At 35.3% G+C, this 24,826-nt stretch overlaps 1 protein-coding gene across 7 annotated transcripts in view; it reads left to right on the top strand.

Moving 5' to 3' along the window:
• The window catches only part of ADGRV1 (adhesion G protein-coupled receptor V1), a 554,175-nt gene that overhangs the window by 124,236 nt on the left and 405,113 nt on the right, over positions 1 to 24,826 (top strand). For all 7 annotated transcript variants that reach the window (XM_032846581.1, XM_032846569.1, XM_032846573.1 and 4 more), the window contains 10 exons: positions 2,219 to 2,299; positions 3,669 to 3,808; positions 5,379 to 5,988; positions 9,488 to 9,703; positions 11,156 to 11,371; positions 12,080 to 12,324; positions 13,595 to 13,776; positions 14,580 to 15,391; positions 17,615 to 17,824; positions 24,431 to 24,561. In XM_032846581.1, the coding sequence (XP_032702472.1) occupies positions 2,219 to 2,299; positions 3,669 to 3,808; positions 5,379 to 5,988; positions 9,488 to 9,703; positions 11,156 to 11,371; positions 12,080 to 12,324; positions 13,595 to 13,776; positions 14,580 to 15,391; positions 17,615 to 17,824; positions 24,431 to 24,561 (2,843 nt within the window). The remainder of the gene's footprint in view (positions 1 to 2,218; positions 2,300 to 3,668; positions 3,809 to 5,378; positions 5,989 to 9,487; positions 9,704 to 11,155; positions 11,372 to 12,079; positions 12,325 to 13,594; positions 13,777 to 14,579; positions 15,392 to 17,614; positions 17,825 to 24,430; positions 24,562 to 24,826) is intronic.

Raw genomic sequence — 24,826 nt, 5'->3', positions numbered from 1 at the left:
CTTTGGGAAAAGCACCCTAAACATTAATAATTACTTAAGATAAATTTGGCAGACAGTTTTTGATGGATAGTTGCTTTCTTTTCTTGGTAAAAAGAATATTTCCATCTCCCTACATAAATTTAGAAAATTATTCTTAAAAATTAATATTCAACTCATAGTTTTGTTTACATAGACTTTTGCTGTGAGGTTTGGTTAACTCTGAGTTAATATTTCTAATGTTTATTATAAGGATACCACCTATGGTGCTGGGTTTTTTTTCCCTCTTATTACCCTTTGGTTTTTCCAAGTTGAGTGCTTTGATTTTCTTTTTTATTAACTTAGAAATATATTTATTATTATGTGTTTCTATGTAGCACAAAATATTTCTTTATATATGTAAAAAAGAATCCCCAAATAGCATAATTGTAATGAATCACCAAATTATTATTTTTTTTTAACTTTAAGATTTATTTATTTATTTGAGAGAGAGATTGTATAAGAGGGAGTGGGAGGAGAGAATCCCAAGCAGACTCCTCGCTGAGCCCAGAGCCCCACATGGGCCTGATCCCATATCCCTGAGATCACTACCTGAGCTGAAATCAAGAGCTGGATGCCCAGCTGATTAAGCCACCCAGGCACCCCCTGAGTGAATAACCAAATTATAGTTGTCGTTCGTAGTAGGTGCTCCTAAAATCATGTCTTTCCTTTCTTACTCTTTCAGTTTTCATGGTAGCTTCTTTAGAGCTATTTCCAGGTGTAGCCCAGGTGAATGTAGCCATTTTAGATAATTTTTTATGAGTGATTATCAATAAAACAGGTCAACAGCACTTTATCCTCAATTCTGATATTCAGAATCTCCAATTTTCAAAGATGTTTGGAGTCAGGATTCATTTCATGGCAAAACTGTTCTGCACTGAAGAGATGCTTCTTATAGTCTTTATCCCATTTGGATGAACTATTTATATAGGTTTCTTCACAGAAGTGTTAATGCGTATGATTTTCAGGTGCTAAATTCTTTTGAGAGTCAGGGGAGCAACCATCATTCCATATCGTTTTGTTTATAAAACCGACTGTATGTAAGATAGCTACCTGCATAGATGTTTTATGTTAGCCAGAGTGCATAGTGTTTAACCATTGTCTCTCATGACTTGCAGATAATATGGGGGATGTACTGGATATTCCTTAAAATTCATTTTGCCTCCTAAGTCTCTAAGATGATTTCAGATTTGGGGTGCCATAAATTCTCATGTCTGGTGTATCCCAGTCCTACTGAGGGGAAGAACAGAAGAGCAGGGCAGATCTTAAACTTGCATGTCAATCAAGGACACTGATAGAAGCACATAGGTCTGGATGTGGACTTGCCTCTCTTAATCTTCTTTTCCATTACTATCGTCAGTACACTTCCTGTCTTCTTTGCAAACTTGTGGTAAATTAATGGGCGGAATTTAAGTGTGTTGGAAGTGAGGGTAAACCACTGTCTTTTTTATCATAGTCCTCATATATTGCCAAGTACTTTATTTTTTACATTATTTATTTGGTCTTTAGAGTGGTTCTGTATAAGGCAACACATTTTTTAGGTGAGAAGACTGAAGTACTGAGAGTTTGGGTGGCTTGCTGAAAGTTTTACAGTGGGTGTGTTTCACAGCTAAGCCCGAAACAGATTGTTGTAGACTGCGTGTCTAGGGTTCTTTCTACCATGTCAGTGGCAAAAAGGTGATCAAGTGTGAGAATGGTACATAAAGTGGGCATTTGAACATATGGCTGGAGGGAAATATTAGGTGCGTTTCCCTAATTTTGAGTTGATTGTGGTGAGCGGTAAGGTGACTCTGTCATAGTCATAGTCCTATAGGCCTAAGTGTGTGATTGTACACAACCACAAATATTTTAAAAATATTTAAAATGTTAGAAACAAAAATAAATAAAATGTTAGAAGCAATTTACATTGCTTTAAGTAAGTGATTTAAAGAGACAACTGGTTAAGTTGACAGAAATGGGAAATACCAATTACAACTTAACATGGAGTATTTCCTAAAGCTATGGATGAATTTTTAATAAATAAGTAGCTTGATAAATGTTATACTTTTACCACTTCAAATAATTTTATTTTTTTGGAAGAATGCATGCCATTGGGTGAATATTACTACATTTTCCTCTTTTCTGGATATGTTTTAAGAGCTCTCCTTTTTCTCGTTGTGTCAATGTATATTGTGTGGGTGTGTCTCTGTGTCTCCTTGTGAAGTGACTGAATTCTTTAGGGTTGATGGCAGTGGTAGTGGTGACGGGGACATGGAATTCTTCCTTCCAACTATTCACAAGCATGGTAAGCAGCTGTTCCAAGGCCCTTTACTAGTCTTCATTTTATTTTAACTTCTTTTTTTAGAGGTAACAATACTGACCAATTATTTACATCTACTATGTGCAGTTTCTTTACATATTTTATCTCAGTAACCATAGCAGCAACTTTATAAATTAGTATTTGCTCCATGTCACAGTCACCCAACTAGAAAGTGATCAAGCCAGAATCAAGTCCTTACCTACCTCCAAAGCCCAGACTTTCCTCTGTATGAACCCAATACAGTGTCCTGATTCCAGCTCTAATAGAAGTTTTGCTATCATTCATGAAGTGATTTTTGAAAAATATTTTACATACTTTTGAATACCTAAAAAGAGAGAAATAGTACATTTATATTTTCCTGTTAAATGTATCATGCTTATTTTATTTACAAAAAGAGCCAGCAGTCTTTATATGTAGCATTGAATCAAAACAGTTGGGAAAAAAAAAGTTAAAAAGGCAGTAAATAGGGAGAATAAGTTGCCAGTCATGGGTGGGAATACTGAAAAGAGATTTTAAGTAGATTCCTATGCAAACATGATTCAGCTTTTTACCTCAGATACTTTTTTTTTTTGTATCGAGAGAAAATTATTTCTCAAGGGAGAATTTTTCTAATCTCAGATATTCCTTTATCACAATTTCAGGTTTTATGTTTTAAGGTTAGAACTCATGTTCCCACCTCTCTCATTTCTAACTTCCACCAATGCATCATGTAACTACTATATTTAATTACTCTGTTACTTCTGGAATTGCTCATTTTCTTGTCTGCATATACTAATGCAACATAAAAGTTGGACATAATTCTTAGGAAAAAATGCAATGCTTCTGTAAAATTGGCACCTTTTTAGTTATAAGATTGGCATGTTTGGGGCCAGGAGAGGTTGATCTATAAAATCATAATGTGATGAAAAAATAGGCCTAGAACTAATGCACATTAAAAACCAAGAATCTGTTCAGTCAGATAGTTGAAAATCGTAGGGAAACTGATTCATAAAGGTAAGAGGCATTTTGGCTCATGTTCTTCTGAGGTCAGCAAGGATCGTGGGAGACTTTCCTCATATACTCTGTGTGGAAGAATGTTCTCTTTCATAGGACAGAAAAAGAAAACAAGTTTTCCTTATTCATCTCCAAGTGCTTATACAGCACTTGTATATCACATTGGTGCCAAACTAGAGAAAGGTCATAAAAGCATGAATATGTGTGGCAACCGTTTGTGTCTGCCTTTCTTTCTAAAACAAATTAGAACGTACTCAATGAATGGTACAACTCTTTTCAAAAAGTTGTTCCTTGGCTTTCCTTTGGTTTGTAAATTACTTATTAACATTTTCTTGCTATTTGTTGGAACTTACCCATGCAGCCAGTCTAGGAGTGGCCTCACAAATTCTGGTGACAATTGCTGCTTCTGACCATGCTCATGGTATATTTGAATTTAGCCCTGAGTCACTCTTTGTCAGCGGAACTGAACCAGAAGATGGATATAGCACTGTTACATTAAATGTGAGTACCGTTTTCCCTCCACTCTTAGACACTTTCTGTTCTTTTAAAACTGTTTTATTGTATTATGAAAGTGTCCTTTATGTTATTATTATTATTATTATTTTTCCTTTTTGGGTAGAGGGGAACAAGCCAAGTGGTACACACAATACAAATTGATAATTGAATAGTGATTTGACATTTGTCTTTGTATGTAATTTTGCATATAAGTTTGTCTTATGATTTTGAGGAATCCTGACTCTTTAAGGAATATAGTGGAGCCCTCCAAATATTATTTTTTATAGATTTTGTATTAATTCACTTAGGCTATGGAAACAAATGTCTCCTAAAGCTCAGGGGCTTAGTATAACAAAGGTTTGTTCTTCCACTCATGGTATGTTTCCAGATGAACTTGGCCATCACCAGTTATTAAGGGATCAAGGATCCCAGAGGCAACATCCCGGCAGGTGCTTCTGTCTTCATGGAGGGGAAAATGTGGGTTGGAGAATTGCATACTGGCCCTTATGATTTCTTTCTGGAAGTGATTTGTAACCTTTCCACTTAGACTTTTTGGTCAAAGCAAATCACATTGGCCATGCCTAATGATAATAGGTAGAAAAATGCAATCCTACCTCACCTCTCTCCCAAAAGGAAAGAAAATCCAAAACATTTGTAAATAGCAATAATAATGATAACCCTGTATATGGGGTGTGTGTGTGTGTGTGTGTGTGTGTGTGTGTGTCTACTTTCTCTTCTGCTTTGTTCCAGTTAGGAATTAAGCTGATTCAATTGTTAAACAACTGGGAGGAGCTTGAAGCTTGCTCAGCTTCCTCAGGTTTTATATAAATAATGAAGAAAGATCACTCAATGGCAGATCTTCAGTAAATTGTTGTGGAGTAATTTGAACAACTTTAGAAAGGATAACTATTCAAAAAAAGAAAAATATTAAGGGAAAAGATCCAGTTTTATAAAATTCCTGAATGTTATTTTTTGTTAACATTCATAATTACAGCTATTTATTTTTCTTAATATATTATTGGCAAAAGTATTTCTTGCTTCTTAAGTATATTTTATCCAACTTTGGGAGAAATATGTTTTTTGGTGAGTTTTTCATCTTACATTGAAGATAAAAGGAAATATAATTTGTTTTTCAAATTAAAAAATTTAAAAAAATGAGTTTTATGGCTAACTTTTCAGAAAATATCACTCATTTCTTCCTTACAATGAAGTATATATCATTTTTGTAGTAAAAGCAAAAATTTTCATGAGTGTGCTTAAATAAAAGAAATTATTAATTACATTTGCTTCATTACTAATATATAATTGTAGGAATGATATAGCTATAGTTTAGTTAGAAGGTAAAAATGTTCAATCAATGTGTAGCTTTATGCAACAATCACTTTTTAAGTACTGTGAGGGTCTTCAGAGACTGGTGGTTTTTGGTCCCTGACATCAAGAATCTCAAATTCTTGAGAAAAACTTGTAGAAGATAAGATGAAAATTTAATATCCTGCTATCATTCTGTATTTACAAACCTCTAAATCAATGGTTTTAATCCCTCTCTTAATACATTTTGCTATTAAATATTTTATAGATAATGAGAAGCCATGGAGCTCTGTCTCAAGTGACTTTGCTCTGGAGCATAGGCTCCGATCCTGATGGCGATCTGGCCTTCACCTCTGGCAATGTCACATTTGAGACTGGGCAGAAGAGTGCCAACATCACAGTGGAAATACTTCCAGATGAAGATCCAGAACTGGATAAGGTCTTCTCTGTGTTAATCCTCAGTGTCTCCAGAGGCTCCTTGGGAGTTCATACTAATGCCACATTAATAGTTTTGGCTAGCGATGATCCTTGTGGGGTCTTCATCTTTTCTGAGACAAATAGACCTATCAAAGTTGAGGAAGCAACCCAGAATATCACACTGTCAGTGATAAGATTAAAAGGCCTCGTGGGAAAAGTCCTAGTCACATATGCAACACTGGATGATATGCAAAAACTGCCCTATTTTCCACCTAATATAGCCAGAGCAACTCAAGGAAGAGACTATATACCAGCTTCTGGATTTGTTCTTTTTGGAGCCAATCAGAGTGAAGCAACCATAACTATTTCAATTTTGGATGATGATGAACCGGAAAGATCGGAGTCAGTATTTATTGAGCTACTCAACTCTACTTTAATAGAGGAAGTACAGAATCGCCCAAGTAAGTAACCATTAGTGTGTTTTTATTATTATGGGAGGTAAGAATCCTAAAAAAATAAAGAATTGGGTATAGTAGAAAATCCTATAAAAAGAGTAAGCTCTGACTTTGAAAGCATCACTTTACACAAGTTTAACTATATGACAAATGGAAGTGGGACACTTGAAAACCCAAAATTATGTTTTGAAAGTCCCTTATGTTCCCAAACTAAATTGTTAAAAGCTCTGGTGTAATCCAGTGCAACTGACTTCTAGCGCTATTGTATTAGTACTGTGTATTAGTACTAGTATTATGTATTGTGGCTTCCAAATCATTCTAAAGTCAATCTGGGTATTCTAGGGATAGTTCTTGTGGCAAGATCCTGAGCCTCCTTCACCTCGATCCACTCTGGATGATTCCCTGACCCATAGAGCTTTGGCCATGAGCACGTGGGTCCAGCAAGTGTGCAAGGAAAGGGGGACAGGAGTGTGTAGCCATAAGAAATCCCGTAAATTTGTTGGTCACTGGGAGTTGAGAAGAAGGCACTGGTTGGGGACAAGAATGAGGAGTGACCAATCAGCCAATCTGGCAACTTCTTTTGAAAAGTAGCAGTTACTCTGTCTGGAATTGTGGCTCAGGGGCTTTATAGAGAGAGCCAGGGGGCTCCTGGTAGAGAGCACACCTTGTGCTTTTGGAACTGAGAGAAGTCATTGTGTTACAGCTTGTTCATTAGTCACATCTCCCTAAGAGGACATATAAAGAGAAGAATCTAGATTTCCTGGAATAAGGGAACAAGTAAAGGAAGAAAGATTAATGATATTAATTTGATATCAATTTAACATCAGTTTTAGAGTAATATTTATAACAAATAAAACCTTAAGGAAACTGGAATTACATATTCCAAAAATAAGATTCTAAGCGCTGCATGTTGACTGTGTTTTGCCATATAGACTAAAGTTTCTCATAAATTTATTTCTTCACCTTACCGTAATACCTGGATGAATACACTATATAGTAAAACAACATTCTTATCCACAACGTAAGTAAGTAATTGTAGTTCAAGATTGTAGAAAGAAATTTACTTTAAAGGACAACTGCTAATATTAAGTTCAGATTATAGTCAAGGTTAAAATTCTCACACAATATGCATCCTTTTTTCTCTTAAGATTTAGGATCAATTCTAAGAGCAAATGAATTGTAATAAAATCCAGCAATTAGTCTTACTGAGTAAGAATTATAAAATAAAGCCTAGTTTTTCAAGGAACTCAGTTTATTGAGTAAGATAGAAATAAAGCCAGAAGGGAGTATCACATACAGCAGTGACTAGGAGCTGTGGATGTTGGTATAAGATAACTTACGTTTCAATATATAGTAATAAATTATTGAACACAATCTTTTTCTGCCCCAGTTTCTTTATCTATTATACAGAAATATAATGGGGCTTAAATATAATAATATATGTGAAAATTAATGCAATATCTGGCACATGATAAGCATTCAGTAAATACGAACAATTGTTGTTAATAACATGGTTTATGCAGAATATCAATGTGCTATGGGATAGAAGAGACAATTGACATGTATTTTATGCTTATTCTGTTCCTGGAGCCACGCAGCATACTTGGGGCAGTTCACAATAGACATAAGATATGATGTGAAATAATTAAAGAACAATTAAATGCAAATCTGTGTGATAGTGATTACATTTTAATAAGCTAAATCAGTGTAGGACCTGATAAGGTCTCTGTTACTGTACTCTGAGTATAATCATTAACTTTGAGGAAAGCAGTACGGGAAGACTGGAGATCAGCACCTGGGTAAGAGCACAGCACAGAATGTACGATTTGGATAACTGAAGGTTTTATACCTGGTTTGATAAGGAATTGTATGTAGGGACCAAGAGATTAGAAAAATTCTCACAGGATGCTTCTTGATATGTCTACCAGGTACTAGCATGATACGTTGTAACTTCCTCACCATCTTTGTGCCTCTGATTACTTGGTAAAATGTGGACAATGTTACCTGCCCATAGAGATGGTGTAGGGATTAAATGACTTGCTATAAGAAAAGTGCTTAGAATAATGCCTGGCAAATTCTTTTCTAATCTAGTTGAATTTAATTTTATTATATTGATTTAGAGTTTTTAAATTTTAACCATGATTTAATTTAACATAGTCTGTGGGTCTCTATCATTGAAATTAAATGGTGTTACTGTTTTTAGATTAAATTGTCCAAAAATGTTTAATTTTATTATCACATGTTTCTAAATACAACAGTTGTTAAAGATATTCTGGATATCAACTCAAAATTGTTTACTGCTCATAAGAATTTGTTGATGCTTCATTCATGTTAAAATGTCACTTTTTATGTTGTTTTCACAAGAGTGCTAGTTGGAATTGAACCTAGAAAATAATTTAGGGAGAGTTTGTGGAAGGACCTAATTGCCTTCAAAATAAGTTTTGCTGTCTCTAAAATCAGTGGAAAGTGAGAAGAGAGCCTTTAAAGTACTGAGCACACTTTTTACAGTATCAGCACTATGGATGGAGTGCCTGGGTGGCTCAGTTGGTTAAGTGAATCTGCATTGGGGTAGCTTTGAGGCTGTTAATGAAGATGGGAAAAAGGAATGGGTTTGTGAGCAAGGACAGGGTAACAGAAAGGGAGTAACTTAGTTACAGTATGATGATTTGCAGCTGGTCCTTGAGGACACAAAGCTTAATGACTTTTCCTACTCAATTTTGTAAGTGAAATGTTTTTTAAAAAATTTTGTCATGCTAGCAACTAATTAGAGGAGCATTGGAAGAGCCTCTTGACAAATTTCCAATACTTATTAAAATATTCCTGTAGGATAACGATTCCTGTGCTAAAGAGTCTATAATAAAAACCTCTCTAGAATGTAAAGCTACAAGAGAGTAGGGACTTTCTGTTTGTTTTTGTTTCCCCCATGTCTAGATTAGTGTTGGTCCGTAGTAGTCGGTACATGTTTCTTTTTTTTTTAAAGATTTTATTTATTTATTTGACAGGCAGAGATCACAAGTAGGCAGAGAGGCAGGCAGAGAGAGAGAGGAGGGGAAGCAGGCTCCCTGCTGAGTAGAGAGCCCGATGTGGGGCTCGATCTCAGGACCCTGAGATCATGACCCGAGCTGAAGGCAGAGGCTTTAACCCACTGAGCCACACAGACGCCCCGGTACATGTTTTTTTGATAGAGATAATAGAAAGAAGCACCAAATGAGGATCCCATATTTTTTTTTATCAAGATATTTATTTATTTATTTGACAGACAGAAATCACAAGTAGGCAGAGAGGCAGGCTGAGAGAGAGAGGAGGAAGAAGCAGGCTCCCTGCGGAGCAGAGAGCCCGATGTAGGACTCAATCCCAATACCCTGAGATCATGACCTGAGCTGAAGGCAGAGGCTTCTGAGGATCCTTGAGGATCCCATTTGGCTGATGGAATCTTGCTGAGGTTTCCCGATGACTTTTGGCAGGTTGGTAGAATTTTGATACATTAGCTTTTCTTGTCTTTCAGTTCCAAATTCTCCACGCCTTGGGCCCAAGGTAGAAACTATTGCTCATCTAATCATCGTTGCCAATGATGATGCATTTGGAACACTTCAGCTCTCAGCACCCATTGTTCGAGTGGCAGAAAATCATGTCGGACCCATTATCAATGTGACTAGAGCAGGAGGAGCCTTCGCAGATGTTTCTGTGAAGTTTAAAGCCGTGCCAATCACTGCAGTTGCAGGTGAGAGAAGACCTCCAAGGGGCAGTGAAGTGTTTTGGAGGGAAATTATATCCTTAATTAACAAAAGCCGCTTACAGATGTAGTTAGAAAAATCAACCAGAAAGCAGTAATTCTCTTGCATCTTTTAAAAGGCAAAAATGTAGAGCTTTTATCGTGTATTTAGGACACGATTTTGAAGAATTTTTTTGAAAAATGTCCGCAAAACTGTATATGAATTTAAAAGTTAAAATGACCCAAATATGCACAAACCAATGAAAAGTAAACTAGGGAAAGAATTGTTAGGCTTTCTCTGTGTGTACTTTTTAGTCATTTGAAAGGGATTCATGTGTAAATGATCCGAGGAGAGCAGGATAAAATGTGCAGCTGCATGGTTGCCCTGCTTGGCAACACTCTTGCCTCTCAACCCATTTATCTTGCTTGTTTATTTATTTATGAAGAATGTGGAAGAGGCAATGGCTAGCATTAACTATTCTATGTAAGCAAAATGATTTCACTGCCAAATGCAAACATTAGGAGACTGCCTTTTTATTGGTGCTGGTATAGCATCTAGAGGGAGATCTGCCTGAGAGCTATTCAATTAGAATCTTTCTGTCATGCGCTTGAAGAAACATGAGTGTGAACGGATAGGATAACACGTTTGATATTTTGAAATAAATGATATTTGCTTGAAAAGATAATAAACAAGTCTCACCTAGTCCCTAATTACGTGTGTTGCGTGCATGCATGCAGGTTGGGTAGCCTAGAGGAATGAATGCCTGACTGTAGGGGGCCCTACACATGGCTCAAGAGTGGGGATGAATCAGTGTTGGAGATTAGCCTTACGCTTCATAAGGAGGCTGTCTCCATTCCCTTCCCACTGTTTGACCAGAAACAAAGCTACCGCCAACATGAGTGGTATGCGGTAACAGCTTTTTAATCCAGTTTTTTTTTTTGAAAGCCCATAGTTTCCAGCAATAACATTGATGAGGCAGACATGTCTATATCTGTACCGCAGTATAACATATCTTTCTAGTGAGGTCAGAATTTTAGTTCTGTTCTTTGTTTTAAAAGATTGTGCACATTTTCTTTCTCTTTTGTAGATAAGGGGTTATCCTGTGGTAATGGATGACTCTCTATATTTTTGTCTATGTCCATATCTATATCATAGCTATATCATCTATGTCTGCATATGACAAATAGAAGAAATTATGCATACATCTTTCTAAAAATGAAAGGATAAACTTGAACACCCTTTGGAGGTCTTTTTCATTATTTTATGATCTCAAACCTGTTTTTTCTGGCAAGAGAGAAAAAATCTTTTTGTTTAGAATATATGTAGTCAATATCCTCAAAAAAGCTTTACAAGTAAGTATATCTGTAGAATTTGATAGGTCCTAGTATTTTACTAGTATATGGCATGTTTATTATCATATTTGGGACTAAGTCTTAACATTTTGCTTTGTATCTTCATAGGTGAAGACTATAGCATAGCTTCATCGGATGTGGTCTTGCTAGAAGGAGAAACCAGTAAAGCTGTGCCAATATATATCATTAATGACATCTACCCTGAACTGGAAGAATCTTTTCTTGTGCAGTTGCTGAATGAAACAACAGGAGGAGCCAAACTAGGGGCATTAACAGAGGCGATCATTATTATTGAGGCCTCTGATGACCCCTATGGATTATTTGGTAACCAAACTAGTTTGTGTCTCTCTGTAACTTGTCAATATAGACCATATATTTCTTTATTTTTAGGGACTTAGAATCAATTTGATCATGTTTCCCTTATTTTTAGTGGCTGATATCAATATGTAGGATATCCGTGCACCCTCCTAGCAGTGGTTAGTGATTATTAAAAAAAGAAATCAGCATCTTAGCATAAATACAGAAGGGAAAAACTTTTAGGCTTGTAAGTCAGATCTGGCTTCTAGATGTGTTTTGTGGATCTTAGACAATTCTTTCAAAAATTAATTTACGTAAATTTACACAAAAATCTGGATTTTTGGCCTTTTTGATTAGCAGGAAATCTGGCAACGTTGAGCCTCTTTCCTGCATAGCATCAGTTGTGGAAACAAAATAGCAGCTGCCTGTTTGGACCAGGCTTGCACTGTGCAGTTAGCCACAGAACTCACTAGACCCACTTCCCTCATGACTGGTACAGGCCTGACTGTTGTGGGATTCTTAGTGATTTCTGCTTCTGTCATAATGAATAATAATGTGGAGATTTTGTCAGACCTGACCAATTAGTATCATAGCATGTTAGTCCGATTTGGGGGGTTTAGCTATTTATATTCAGGCAGCTTAGGGGGGAAAAAACAATCAGCTATCGGATCACAATAGTTCTGTGTTACCTCAGTTTCACTTTGTATTTGAAATTAACTCTGTTCTGCCCATTAGGTTTTCAGATTACTAAACTTATTGTAGAGGAACCTGAGTTTAACTCAGTGAAGGTAAACCTGCCAATAATTCGAAATTCTGGGACACTCGGCAATGTTACTGTTCAGTGGGTCGCCACCATTAATGGACAGCTTGCTACTGGTGACCTGCGAGTTGTCTCAGGTAATGTGACCTTTGCCCCTGGGGAAACCATTCAAACCTTGTTGTTAGAGGTCCTGGCTGACGACGTTCCGGAGATTGAAGAGGTGAGAGGAATGGTTAGTATAGAATGACACTGTAAATCATACCTTGTCTTATAGTGACTAGAACAGATGGCTGTCATTGTGGTATTTATAGAAAATGTCAAGTTAATTATTTCTGCAAGAATTTTCAAAATATGGTAGTGTAAAAGTGATTTTTATAGATAAACAAAAACCAAGAATATTCTAGGAAAAGTTCTGGTACATATCACAGTTCACGAGTGTAGATTTTTTGTATAGTTACACTGTATTTTTCCACATTTTCATTAAATGATTAAATATGTATCTTTATATATATTTGATTAAATATATATCTTTATATATTTAACATGTATATTTGTACATTTTTCCATAAAAGCTCTTAATTTGTATCTAGACTCCCTCTTAGCTTGAGTGTGGGCCAGTTGATCTTAATTAAATTTAGATTTTGATTTTCTACTTACTCATTTATTTGTTCTTCAATAATTATTTAAAAATTTACTATATGACAAATACCATCCTAGACATATCTGCCTGATGCTTATTTTTCATGGTGAAGAAGCTAGGTGGCAAATAAAAATAGAGTCTCAGTGAAAAAGTTGATTCATTACTAACATATATTAACTGAAGATAATTTTACGTTATGAAATTCAAGTATTATGAAACCCTAGGTGTCATTAAATTACTTTTAAAAGCATTTATTCTTTAATAATATCAGATTTCATAGAAGGGAAGTCCATAATATTTCATTTGAATGCTAATTGTGTTTTTCAGTTCTAAAATATTAGGTATTAGTTAATATATATAGAACATTTCTCTTTCCTTCTCTCAAAGTTTAGGTAGCATTATGATAGGACATCTTAAATTTTGTCAGAGGATTTCCATTTAACATAATGTGGGAAATAAGGCATAATAGATTAGCTACTTAAGAAACATACATGCAATATTTTACCTAAATAAAAAGCTGTATAGAACAGACATACAATGTTTTATTGAAATGGTAACTATAATAAGGATCTTAAAGTTGATTTGTAAGATTATATACCTGAATATTAAGGAATTTAAATGGCCTGTTATGTATAATTGTGCTTTATTATTAAAAGTCAGTAATGTATTATTCTGTTCCATGTTGGATTTGTAAATGTAATGGGGGAGTTTCTGTGATTCCATTCATATTACATTATATTTTGTCCTTGTCCTTGTATGGATAATATGTCTGATTATCCCCCACCTGCATCATTATTATTTTAATTTCAGAACTGGGATTCTGTTAAGGAAATTTTCACTGTATTTTTAGGTTATCCAAGTGCAACTAACTGATGCCTCTGGTGGAGGTACTATTGGGTTAGATCGAGTGGCAAATATTATTATTCCTGCCAATGATAATCCTTACGGTACAGTAACCTTTGTTCAGTCGGTTTATCACGTTCAAGAACCTCTGGAGCGAAGTTCCTGTGCTAACATAACTGTTAGGCGAAGGTATATGGAACAATGGCTTACATCTATGGGGGAAAGGAGGTTGTGGGTGGTGGGAAATGACTTCTTGTGCAATTAAATCAGGTTTGGTGGTTGTTATATAATGTTAATTCTTTTATAGGTTTGGTAATGTGTTAATTGAATTATGACTATGTGTATGAAGAGCCCAATATATTTATCATACTTATTATTAGTGAAATAGATAATAGATTATAGATCATTGGGCTTTCTAACCACAGAAAGTTATTGCTTTAATCTAGGATTTGTTTGAATTAGAACTTAAATACAACTAGCTTCCAAATTAAAGAATATTTAAATGCTGTATGAAGTGGGTGTTTTTTAGGTTGTTTTTTCTCCATGTGTGTGTGAGGCAGTGTAAAGTTCACTGAACTCCTTCAGAAATAGAAAATAAGGGGTCTTGGGAATTTGTGGCAAGTAATTACATTTTCTTAATATGCACTCCAGCTATTACCATTATTACCTTGTTTAAGTGAAATCTGGTAATGAGAATTCATTTTCTAAATCTGTTTGATAATTCTGAAATGGATATGATCGTATCTTGCAGGATATCTTTACAGCTTGGTTAAAAATAACTATTGCTTAATTGAAAACTAGCAAGGTTCCCTTATATGAGAAAATAAAATGTTGAAAGACAAATATAATTAAGAAACATGGCTGTGTTTGTACTATTACTTTCTATATTTAAAAAAAAAGTGAGAACTGAAGTAAGTATTTTCCTTTTCTATGTAATCCACAGATTGCTTTGAGTGCTTAACCTGTTTTTTAATTGTCGCTCCACTTTTTAGCGGAGGGCACTTTGGTCGACTGTTACTGTTCTACAGTACTTCTGATATTGATGTAGTGGCTCTTGCAGTCGAGGAAGGTCAAGATTTACTGTCCTACTATGAATCGCCAATTCAAGGGGTACCTGACCCGCTGTGGAGAACTTGGGTGAATGTCTCTGCCATGAAGGAACCCTGGTATACCTGTGCCACTTTGTGTCTCAAAGAACACGCATGCTCAGCGTTCTCTTTTTTCATTGCTTCTGAGGGCCCTCAGTGTTTCTGGATGACATCTTGGATCAATCCGGTGGTTAACAATTCGGACTCCTGGACCTACAGGAAAAACATGACCAGGGTAGCGTCTCTGTTTAGCGGTCAGGCTGTGGCTGGGAGTGACTATGAGCCTGTGACAAGGCAATGGGCCGTAATGCTGGAGGGTGATGAATATGCAAATCTCACAGTTTCTATTCTTCCCGATGATTTCCCAGAGATGGATGAGAGTTTTCTAATTTCTCTCCTTGAAGTACACCTCATGAACATCACAGCCAGTTTTAAAAACCAACCAACCATAGGACAGCCAAATACTTCTACAGTTGTCATAGCATTAAATGGTGATGCCTTTGGAGTATTTGTGATCTACAGTATTAGTCCCAATACCTCAGAAGATGGCTTATATGTTGAAGTTCAGGAGCAGCCCCAGACCACAGTGGAGCTGATGATTCACAGGACGGGGGGCAGCTTAGGTCAGGTGACTGTTGAATGGCGTGTTGTTGGTGGAACTGCTACTGAAGGTTCAGATTTTATAGGTGCTGGAGATATTCTGACTTTTGCTGAAGGTAAGTGATGGTTCTAAATGGATTTTAGTTTACTCTGGCAAAGTCATCATAGTTAATTTTAATGATAATGTTCATAAGAATTCTTACTGTGTAGATTCTTGCTAATGTATACAACGGCAGTATAGTTTAAAAAAGAAGCTAGTTAGCTTGTTAATGGTTGACCCATGATATACGTAGACTGATGAGCATCTTTGTAAGTTTATTAGAAAGATAATGTTTTCAGGGAACATATGGACTTTATTCCTTTATAGTGCTGGCAGTGCCTATAAGGAAACAGAGGCAACTCTAAGGCAAATTCTAATTTTGAAAGGGAAGTTACCCAAGTTCATACTATTTATACTTAAAAATTATTTTCGTTGATGATTTATCCTGATTTGTCTAGTACATGTAAAATTTTCCCAGTTCATACTCATTTTCCTAGCTACCGATACTTCTTACCCATGAAAATCTTCAGTGAAAATAATTTGTAAGTATAAATAGTATGAACTTTGATGATTTCATTCATATTAAATTAAGCCTAGGGATAGATAGATTGATAATAATGTTCTTAGGCTTGAAGGGGTAACTACTGTAAATTTTCATGAATAATTTAACTTGGCCCACAGATTAGATTTAGGGTCAGATTCACTGATTCTTTTTTAGGACTGGTTGAATCATCTAATATTTGGAAGTTTGGAAAGTTCATTTGTTTAAAATAAAAAGTTATCTTTATTAAGATCATTGTTTAAATCCCAATTTGGGCAATTATGGATTCCATATAGTTTTTAGCATAGTGTTTTTCTGATTAAAAAAACATATGCTTATAAAAACCTCATGATATCCCCAAAGAAAGAAGGAAATAAGTGTTATTCACAATTCCATGTCTTAGAGCAATTCATTGCATCTTTTCTTGTTCAACTTTTTTGCATATTCTATTTTTAGAAATAGTAATTGAAGGTCATGATCATGACTTATATGTAGTATACTTTTTGAAATATCTAATAAGCATTATGTTTTAGAGTAAATTTTTAAAATAGCATATCACATTTCTATAATGGCTATTTCCTAAATATTATTTTGTTAATGATGGAATATGATATGCTTGGTGGAGCTGGGGTACAGACTGGTATTTGGTAACATTTCTCCTTATTTCAAAGGAAATAATAAAAATTTAATGAGGATGACTAGATTTTCCAGAGCTTTAATAACTACAAAAAGTTTCCATATAAATATCATTATACAAATTAGTATTACCTTGAATTGTAACTTACCAGCATACAAAATGGACCATAATTAATAGCTAACATAGATTCTTAGATAACCTATAGTCTCTTGAGGCAGTCCTGATGCTGTGAATTGATGAAATCCAGCAAGTTCATGAGAGAACATTCATTCCTAATGCCTTTCTCCTTTTTCTTGCTTTTTCTCATCTCACCCTTTCATCCTCTTTCCAGAAAGTGGCAAAGAATTAGGTAGAGGACAATAGGCTGAACTGCAGAAGCCCTGTTGGGTTTAGAGGTGTTCACTTCTGCTTCATGTTCTAGTGGGGTCCTAGACCAAATTGAAAAGTAGATTGCTTGAGTAGATTGAATTCCTTTTCTGCCTCCTTCCTTCATTTGCCCATATCCTGGAAATTGGTATTTGATGCTGTCATCTAGTTATCCAAAGACTCATCTCATTCAGGCTGGTTCTTACACTCGGAATTTGCCATCCCTTTCCTGTTTGCCATTTTGACCACCATTCCCTAAGTGTTCCTGGTCTTTTAGGGAAGTATTCACTTAATCACCTGAAGAAAATTATTCACAGGAATGCCAGAATGAGAATGAGACTCCATTCACACAGAGAGAGAGGGAGAGAGAGAGAGAGATGTTTCTCAACAGAACGTACTTTAGATGCCCTTTCCCTAGCCGTGTCACTGTTCTAGGCTAAAGACAAAACTACAACAAAACTAAGGGACAAAACTACGATTCTTTGAAATAATTCTACCCTTTAAATTTTTTCCATAATTCAAAATGTTCTTCTCTACAATCTGCCCATATTAATAAAATTTTACAGTATTTTATATGTAAAAGGATATATAGATTGACATATGTGATTTGTTTTTAGTTACACTAATATTGCTTATGATATTCGTTTACATATTTTTACTTAACTTTTTAAAGCGGAAGTAATTTGGGATCTTTGTGGATTCTCTATGTTGACGGTTTTGTTACTTTGGTTTTTAGTCCATTAATTTTTTTATAGGTGAAACCAAAAAGACAGCCATTTTAGCCATTTTGGATGATTCCGAGCCAGAGGATGATGAAAGCGTCATAGTTAGTTTGGTGTACACTGATGGAGGAAGTAGAATTTTGCCCAGCTCCGACACCGTTAGAGTGAACATTTTGGCCAATGACAACGTTGCGGGAATTGTTAACTTTCAGACAGCTTCCAGATCTGTCATAGGTCACGAAGGTGGGTTCTTTTTTTTGTTCAGCATATTCATGCTCTCTTCTATAGAGGTCATTTTTTGCTTATTCTTTTAAAGTTTCCAATTTTTTTTTATCCTTTCATTATTTTGTAGAGCTGTGTATGTTAGTATGCCTGAAACTTAGCTGGAAAGAGGTCTGTAGTGAACTGTTTAACTACTTAGGAACCTTGCAGATTCTAGCTTGCTTCCCCCCGCTGATGTGGTTTTAGGAAGTTAGTCACACTTGGGATGCTCAGCTTTCTCATTTTATAAATGACAAGAAATATTGCTTCGTAGGTTTCTTAGTGAGGATTACATGAGATAATGCGTATAAAGTGTTTGTCACAGTTCCTAGCAAGCATATATGTACTTAGTAGTAGTTTTTGATATTAAACAGTGAAGCACTGGCTCCTTGTTCAAAACAAGTAGTAGTTTGTAATTGGAGAATATTTTACCCTGGATTTTATAGTGTGTTGTTATATTTTATGAATGAAGTGCCAAACTAGAAAAAAATTAGAAAATGTCCATTTTTTTCTTAAAAAATAAAAATTTTCTTGAATCTTTTTTTTTTAAAAGATTTTATTTATTTATTTGACAGACAGAGATCACAAGTAGGCAGAGAGGCAGGCAGAGAGAGAGGAAGAAGCAGGCTCCCCGCCGAGCAGAGAGCCCGATGCGGGGCTCGATCCTAGGACCCTGGGATCATGACCTGAGCCGAAAGCAGAGGCTCTAACCCACTGAGCCACCCAGGCGCCCCAAAATTTTCTTGAATCTTAATATTAACATATGTAGGATTTTGCAAATGCAGGCTAATTTTTTGCTTCCAACATTTTAGTAGTATTTTTTTGTCTTTGAATAGACCTGTTTGATATAAAACTTGTGTTTAGTAGCCTGTGTTTCACTATAGTCTGTGTTTAGAAATAAGAATAAATAAGTGTACCTCAGAAAGAGAAGAAACAACAAGGATCCAGATCATGTATTTGGACTTCTATTTTACAGATGAGAAAACTGAGAGACAGAGAGATTAGGTGTCTTGACAAGGCCATCCAGCTCATTAGTTGCTGTGCTCGAAACTAAATATGTTTTAGTGTGCATTACCTTCTACTTCACTGTACTCCCAACTTGTGAGTTTATTTAGCTTACCAATGCAAATGTCTGACCTATTTTCCAACACTCTTTCCTTTTTATCAGTGGTTCAGAATCTCATGTTGTCACAGCAATAGTGAGTAAAAATGACTAACAGGTTGCTCTAAGTCCAACCTAAAGATAGATCAGCAACTTTCAAAAAATTATTTGTAATATAAGTAAAAAAGTCACTGTAGAAGTTAATGTTAATAATAATGACAATGATAATATTTATTGAGTGTTTTCTGTTTTCCAGACAGAAAACACATCCGTTATTGCACTTAATTTGAACAACAGCCCTATAAAGTGGGTATAATGGTATACATCTCATATTCTCATAAGGAGAGTGAGTTTCTGAGAAATTAAGTTTTTCACAGTGGAGCTTAATTAACCCTAGTGCTGTCTGAATCCAAAACCTATATAATATAAGGAAATTTGTGAAAAGAAATTATGTTTTGCTTGAACTTAAGCTGCTGCAGAACTCAGCATTTCAAGAACTATTTAATTGGCAAATATTTCAAGTGATTTGAGTTGGAAGAATAATGACTTTGAGTAACAATGTTTATGTGAGAGAAGCCAACTTATGAGACAACCTGACTATATCTCATGTTAGAGGTAGAAATTTGATTTTTAGAGATAATAGTTGAGCTCAGGAAAATTAATAGGATCTTTGTGGATAGAGGAAGAAAAGCAAGGTGTCAAAGATAGACCCCTGTGGAACACAAGGCTAAGGTGCTGGGAAAGAGAAAAGACCTTTTTGGAGAGAGAAGGCTCTCTGCCAGAGGAGGGAGGAAACCAAGATAAGAGTGTGTTTTCATCAATAAACAGAAAGAAAGTAATCACTGTGTCTCAGGCCAACATGGGCAGCCAGTGAGATTCGATTCCCAATTGGGTGGGAGGAGACAAGGGTAACTTAGAGGATTTTAAAGGAGAACTTGGGATAGGAAGCAAGTTTCTAAGAACGTAGAGATATTTGGGCAGTTCTCCTCAAAGTAGGGTCTTCAAGTCAGTGCCCATCTACAGTGTTTGCTACTGATTTGTGGCAAGATAAGTTTAGAGGTTCAAATATGCCTTTCTAGAAACTTCTATAACATTTTCATTTTGCTGATATTCAAAAGCATTGTCTATGGGCTTATGATTTATATGTCTTTATGGTTTTTATTTTTGTTTTTTGTTTTTTGGGGGTTTTTTTTGCAAAGAAGAAAAGCGATTAGTAATTAAAGTATATGGCCTAAATGTGTTATTGGTAAAAATTGTGCATTATCATATTACTCTATGAGCATGGATTTGGTACCGGAAATAAAACACTGAACTGCTTTCGTTGCTTGCATGTGTGCTCTCTAGATTTTTTCATATTTTCTAAATAAAAATTGGGGTGAATTTTTACCTTTTCTTATTTTCCTATACCTTTATTCCCAATTTTTTTTTCCTAGAGTCTAAATTAATTTTCTTTTTTCAAAAACATTATGTTGAACCTCAGTGATTCAGAATTTTGTGTGTGTTTTTTATGTTACCACAAGCTTGCACAGAGAAACGTGTACCAAGCGTACCTGTTTACCAAAGTGGTTTAATGAAAACTTCATGGGGATTCTTCAAGATAACTGCTAAAGAAACAGGATAAAAAAAGTCATGCCATGTGATCTTAAGCAATGTTAACACTGCTTTTGGCCTAGTGTCGGAGTTTCATTTATGAGGTTAGATTTAAAATGTGGACCATGCTGAACTTCTGGCTCTAGAATACGTTTTCAGTTCATGGGGAGGAATTGCCTTAGTGTTTAACAATGTGCTGAATTCTGTAGAATTCTATTTCTCTTTTTTGTGCTAAAGCAATTGGACAGATGCCCAGTGGTAAATATTACTTTCTTTCAAATGGAATGGGAAATTTAAAAAATATGGGACAATAGATTTTTACTGTGATTGAAAACTATGTATAAATGTGCCCTTTATACATCCGTGTTAGATGTTTCACTTAGTCATCCAACTCAGCAGCATCATAATCATCGTGTCATATTCAATGGATTTAAAATTTTGCCTTTTTACAGAGACAGTTTGAATCTTTTTTAGGCAAAGACTTGAACAAGAAATGCATTTCTTCTTAAAAATACAGAGGTGCTATATTAGAAACACTCAACTTTTTTCTTATTGTTTATATTGATAGTTCGTGTTGCACACTATTCATATGCCTGTAATTAGTTTAAATGATTTTCTGTCTATTGCAGAGGGCAGTTAATTTAGATGGCCCATGTGTAGCATGTATACATGTATCTATCATATATACATGTATCTATTAAAATATATTTCCTGGGTTTAAATTTTTCATTATTATTACAGTGTAGTTGATATTTGTCTTTTTAAAATTTTTAAAATTTTTTAATTAACATATAATGTATTATTAGCCCAGGGGTACAGGTCTGTGAATCACCAGGCTTGCACACTTCATAGCACTCACCATAGCATAAACCTTCCCCAATGTCCATAACCCAACCACCCTCTCCCTACCGCCCCCCACCTCAGTTTGTTTTGTGAGATAAAGAGTCTTACGGTTTGTCTCCCTCCTCATCCCATCTTGTTTCATTTATTCCTTTCCTACTCCCCAAACCCCTCACATTGTCTCTCAACTTCCTCATATCAGGGAGATCATATGATAATTGTCTTTCTCTGATTGACTTATTTCCCTAAGTATAATACTCTGATATCTGTCTTTTAGAAAAACTCTTGGTTTGTTTTGGGATCAAGTAGACAAAATACTTAGGGTTATTAAATTGCATTTTATATTTATATTCCTTAATCTGCATTAAGCTAGGCCTAGACGCTATATAATAGATCATCTGTTTTAGAGGTAAAAGTCCAACTTTTGATGGACTCTGGATTTTATATCAATATGGTCTTCCGGGTATGTTGTCAGACTCTTCTCTGGGTAAGTGTCCTATTTAGGCTTTCATCCTGGGCAAATGCTAGAAGACAGTGTAGCATCTAGTAAAATATTTATATGAAAATTATAACCTACACTTTCTAAGACATTCCTTTTATCTTTTCCTTTATATTTGAAAGACTAAGCGCTTGTTTCTCAGTTTTCCTTTTTCTACAACTGTTCTTTGACTCCTTATCCAGGTAGAGGCTAACTTTCTGGTAATTATTCCAGGAGACATTTTATTTATTTATTTTTAAAGATTTTATTTATTTATTTAACAGAGAGATCACAAGTAGGTAGAGAGGCAGGCAGATGGGGAGGGAGAAGCAGGCTCCGATACGGGTCTCGATCCCAGGGCCCTGAGATCATGACCTGAGCCAAAACCAGAGGCCTAACCTACTGAGCTACTCGGGCGCACCCCCCGCCCCAAGGAGACATTTTAAATGTACCTGGCTCCTGGGAGCCTTAATGAGGAGAGTCACTACCTCCATTTTGATTATTTTTTAGGAATATTTTCACACTCTTTTTTTTTTTTTCACACTCTTAATATTTTTTTACATTTTCACATTGCAATAGGCTTGGCTTACAAGATTGTATTTAAGGAATACTTTCTTTACCTTTTATTTCTCTGTGTGTGGTATGTGTGTGTGTCCTGCCTCAAATTGTGTTTCTTACAATACTTTCTTATAGGTTACTTGCATGGTAATTTGTTAAATTTTTAAAGGTGGTATTGACTGAGTGGTATTAGATTTTGAGGATTTTACATGTAGTAAGTTTGTAGGAAGATTTTACATTTTTTCTCTCTTTAACATTTCATTTTTATTTTTATCTTTTAATCTTGTATTATTCCCAAATCTTCATGTACAATCTTGCAACCATTTATTATTATTATTATTATAGGTTCCCCTTCGACATGGATCTTTACTGACCTATGTTTTGTTTTCTTGCCACATGCATGCATAATGCATTTTTAGCACTTGGTCAAACTTCTGTAATTTTCTTCTTGAAATATTACTAGGCTTTGTGACTTAAAACATTTTGAAAAACCATGACCCCTTAAATCTTTTTTTTAAAGCTTTAAAAAAATTTTTTTCCAAAGATTTTGTTTATTTACTTGACAGAAAGAGATAGTGAGAGAGGGAATAGGAAAAAGCAGGCTTCCTGCCGAGCAGGGAGCCCAGTGTGGGACTGGATCCCAGGACTCTGGGATCATGACCTGAGCTAATGCTTAACGACTGAGCCACACTGTCGACCCTCCTTAAACCTTTTTATGTGTGTCACCAGACCACACTATAGGTGAAAGTGCTTAATTACTCCAAGGCTCTCTTTGTGTCTCTCAGTAATAAACTCTTTGTTTAATACAAAGCTACTCTATGAGAAATTCTGCAAGGTGTACATTAGAGGAACTCTAAGATTTCATAGTCATGCCTGTGTTTGTTCATATGAATTAAACAAGTAACATAAATTTTGGCAATTATGGCTGATATACAGGCTTTCAGTAACCCTGAGACAATCGGATTCCTAACTAGCAGTCCCTGTATGGTTTAAAACAAAAACAAAAACAAAACCAAGACATAGTCTACTACCATAATGGTGATTAATTTTTTTTGGTAATGAAACACTTAAAAATGTATACACTGGAGTGTCTGAGGAAATGTTATTTAAAAGTCTTTCTGGTGCTTTGGGTTATGGTTTCCATTCCCAAAATAATTCATTCCACTAAAATTATGTGTGCTTAAATTTAGTATGAAAATTTTAGTGTGTTGGCGCTACTTGGCATCCTATAAGTCTTTTGAATTGAGCGTATTTTCAGCAAGCTATGTGGCCATCAGCAATACTCCTAGGAACTTACTTTCCACTTATAGCGGTTTAAAAGAAATGATTGTCATGATTTTCTTCAACTTTACAAAGTATTCTTTGAGGATAAAAACCAGGAATGGAAAGTATGCAGTATCTAAACTACCTTATTATCCAGGAAGCAAAACTGTAACTTTGGTGAAGTTACAGAGGCTCATCTACAAATTTGACACCTTTCCTTTGTATTTCTTTTTTATAAAACAAAATCATTGATGGTATATGTAAGTTATAATTTAAAGAAATGTGATTTTCAGGTATTTGCAAGCATTTTTATGCATGCATTGTGTAAAATCACATTGCATATCAGTGTAAGGAATTTGTGTCCTTTTGAGAAGTGAAAGAAGAATTTACTTGTGTTATTACTAGTTTTGACCATAAGGACTTTATTATTTTCTTTAATTTACAGAACATTTATGTTCTGATGCATGTTTTGGAGTGTATAAGAGTTTGTGTTTCCCATTCTAGCATGTGTTTTTGGTAAATTTTACATATTGAACTTCCTGAAGTTCTACTAAATGAAAGTATTTAAAAGTGAGATCCCGGTGTTAATAAACAATAAGCATGTATAAAGCTTCTGGAAAGTCTAAAACAGAAGAGCCTTGTAATATTCTTGGAAAAGGTGCTGTAACAGTTGCATGTTTGGGATTTGGGTTTTGTTGAGTTCAAATGTTGTTTATTTTCCGTGAAATATTTATCAAGCTGTACATTTCATTTGCAGGAGAAATTTTGCAATTCCATGTGGTAAGAACACCCCCTGGTCGAGGAAATGTTTCTGTTAACTGGAAAATTGTTGGGCAAAATCTAGAACTCAATTTTGCTAACTCTACTGGACAGCTCTTTTTTCCTGAGGTAATACCACAAAGAAAAAGATTTAACACAAGTACATAGAGAAGACAGTGTATTTTGGAGAAAATGGGAAAACTCTTAAAACAAGGGTTAACAGAGATTGATGAGAGAGCTTGCTTAGAAACCTGGAGGAAGAACATTACTCAGAAAAGTTCTAAGACTCAAGTAGGTTTGTTTTTTCCTATGTAAATGGCAGATTTTGAAGGAAACAGCAGATGCCAGCTCTGTATTAGAGCCATGCTCTCTCGCTGCTCTCCTGGCCTTCCAC

This window comes from Lontra canadensis, unplaced genomic scaffold (assembly GCF_010015895.1).
Source record: "Lontra canadensis isolate GAN:19392208 unplaced genomic scaffold, GSC_riverotter_1.0 scaffold4, whole genome shotgun sequence".
Lineage (NCBI taxonomy): Eukaryota > Metazoa > Chordata > Mammalia > Carnivora > Mustelidae > Lontra > Lontra canadensis.
The sequence above is the reverse complement of the archived record's forward strand: the minus strand, read 5'-3'. Positions and strand labels throughout refer to the sequence as shown.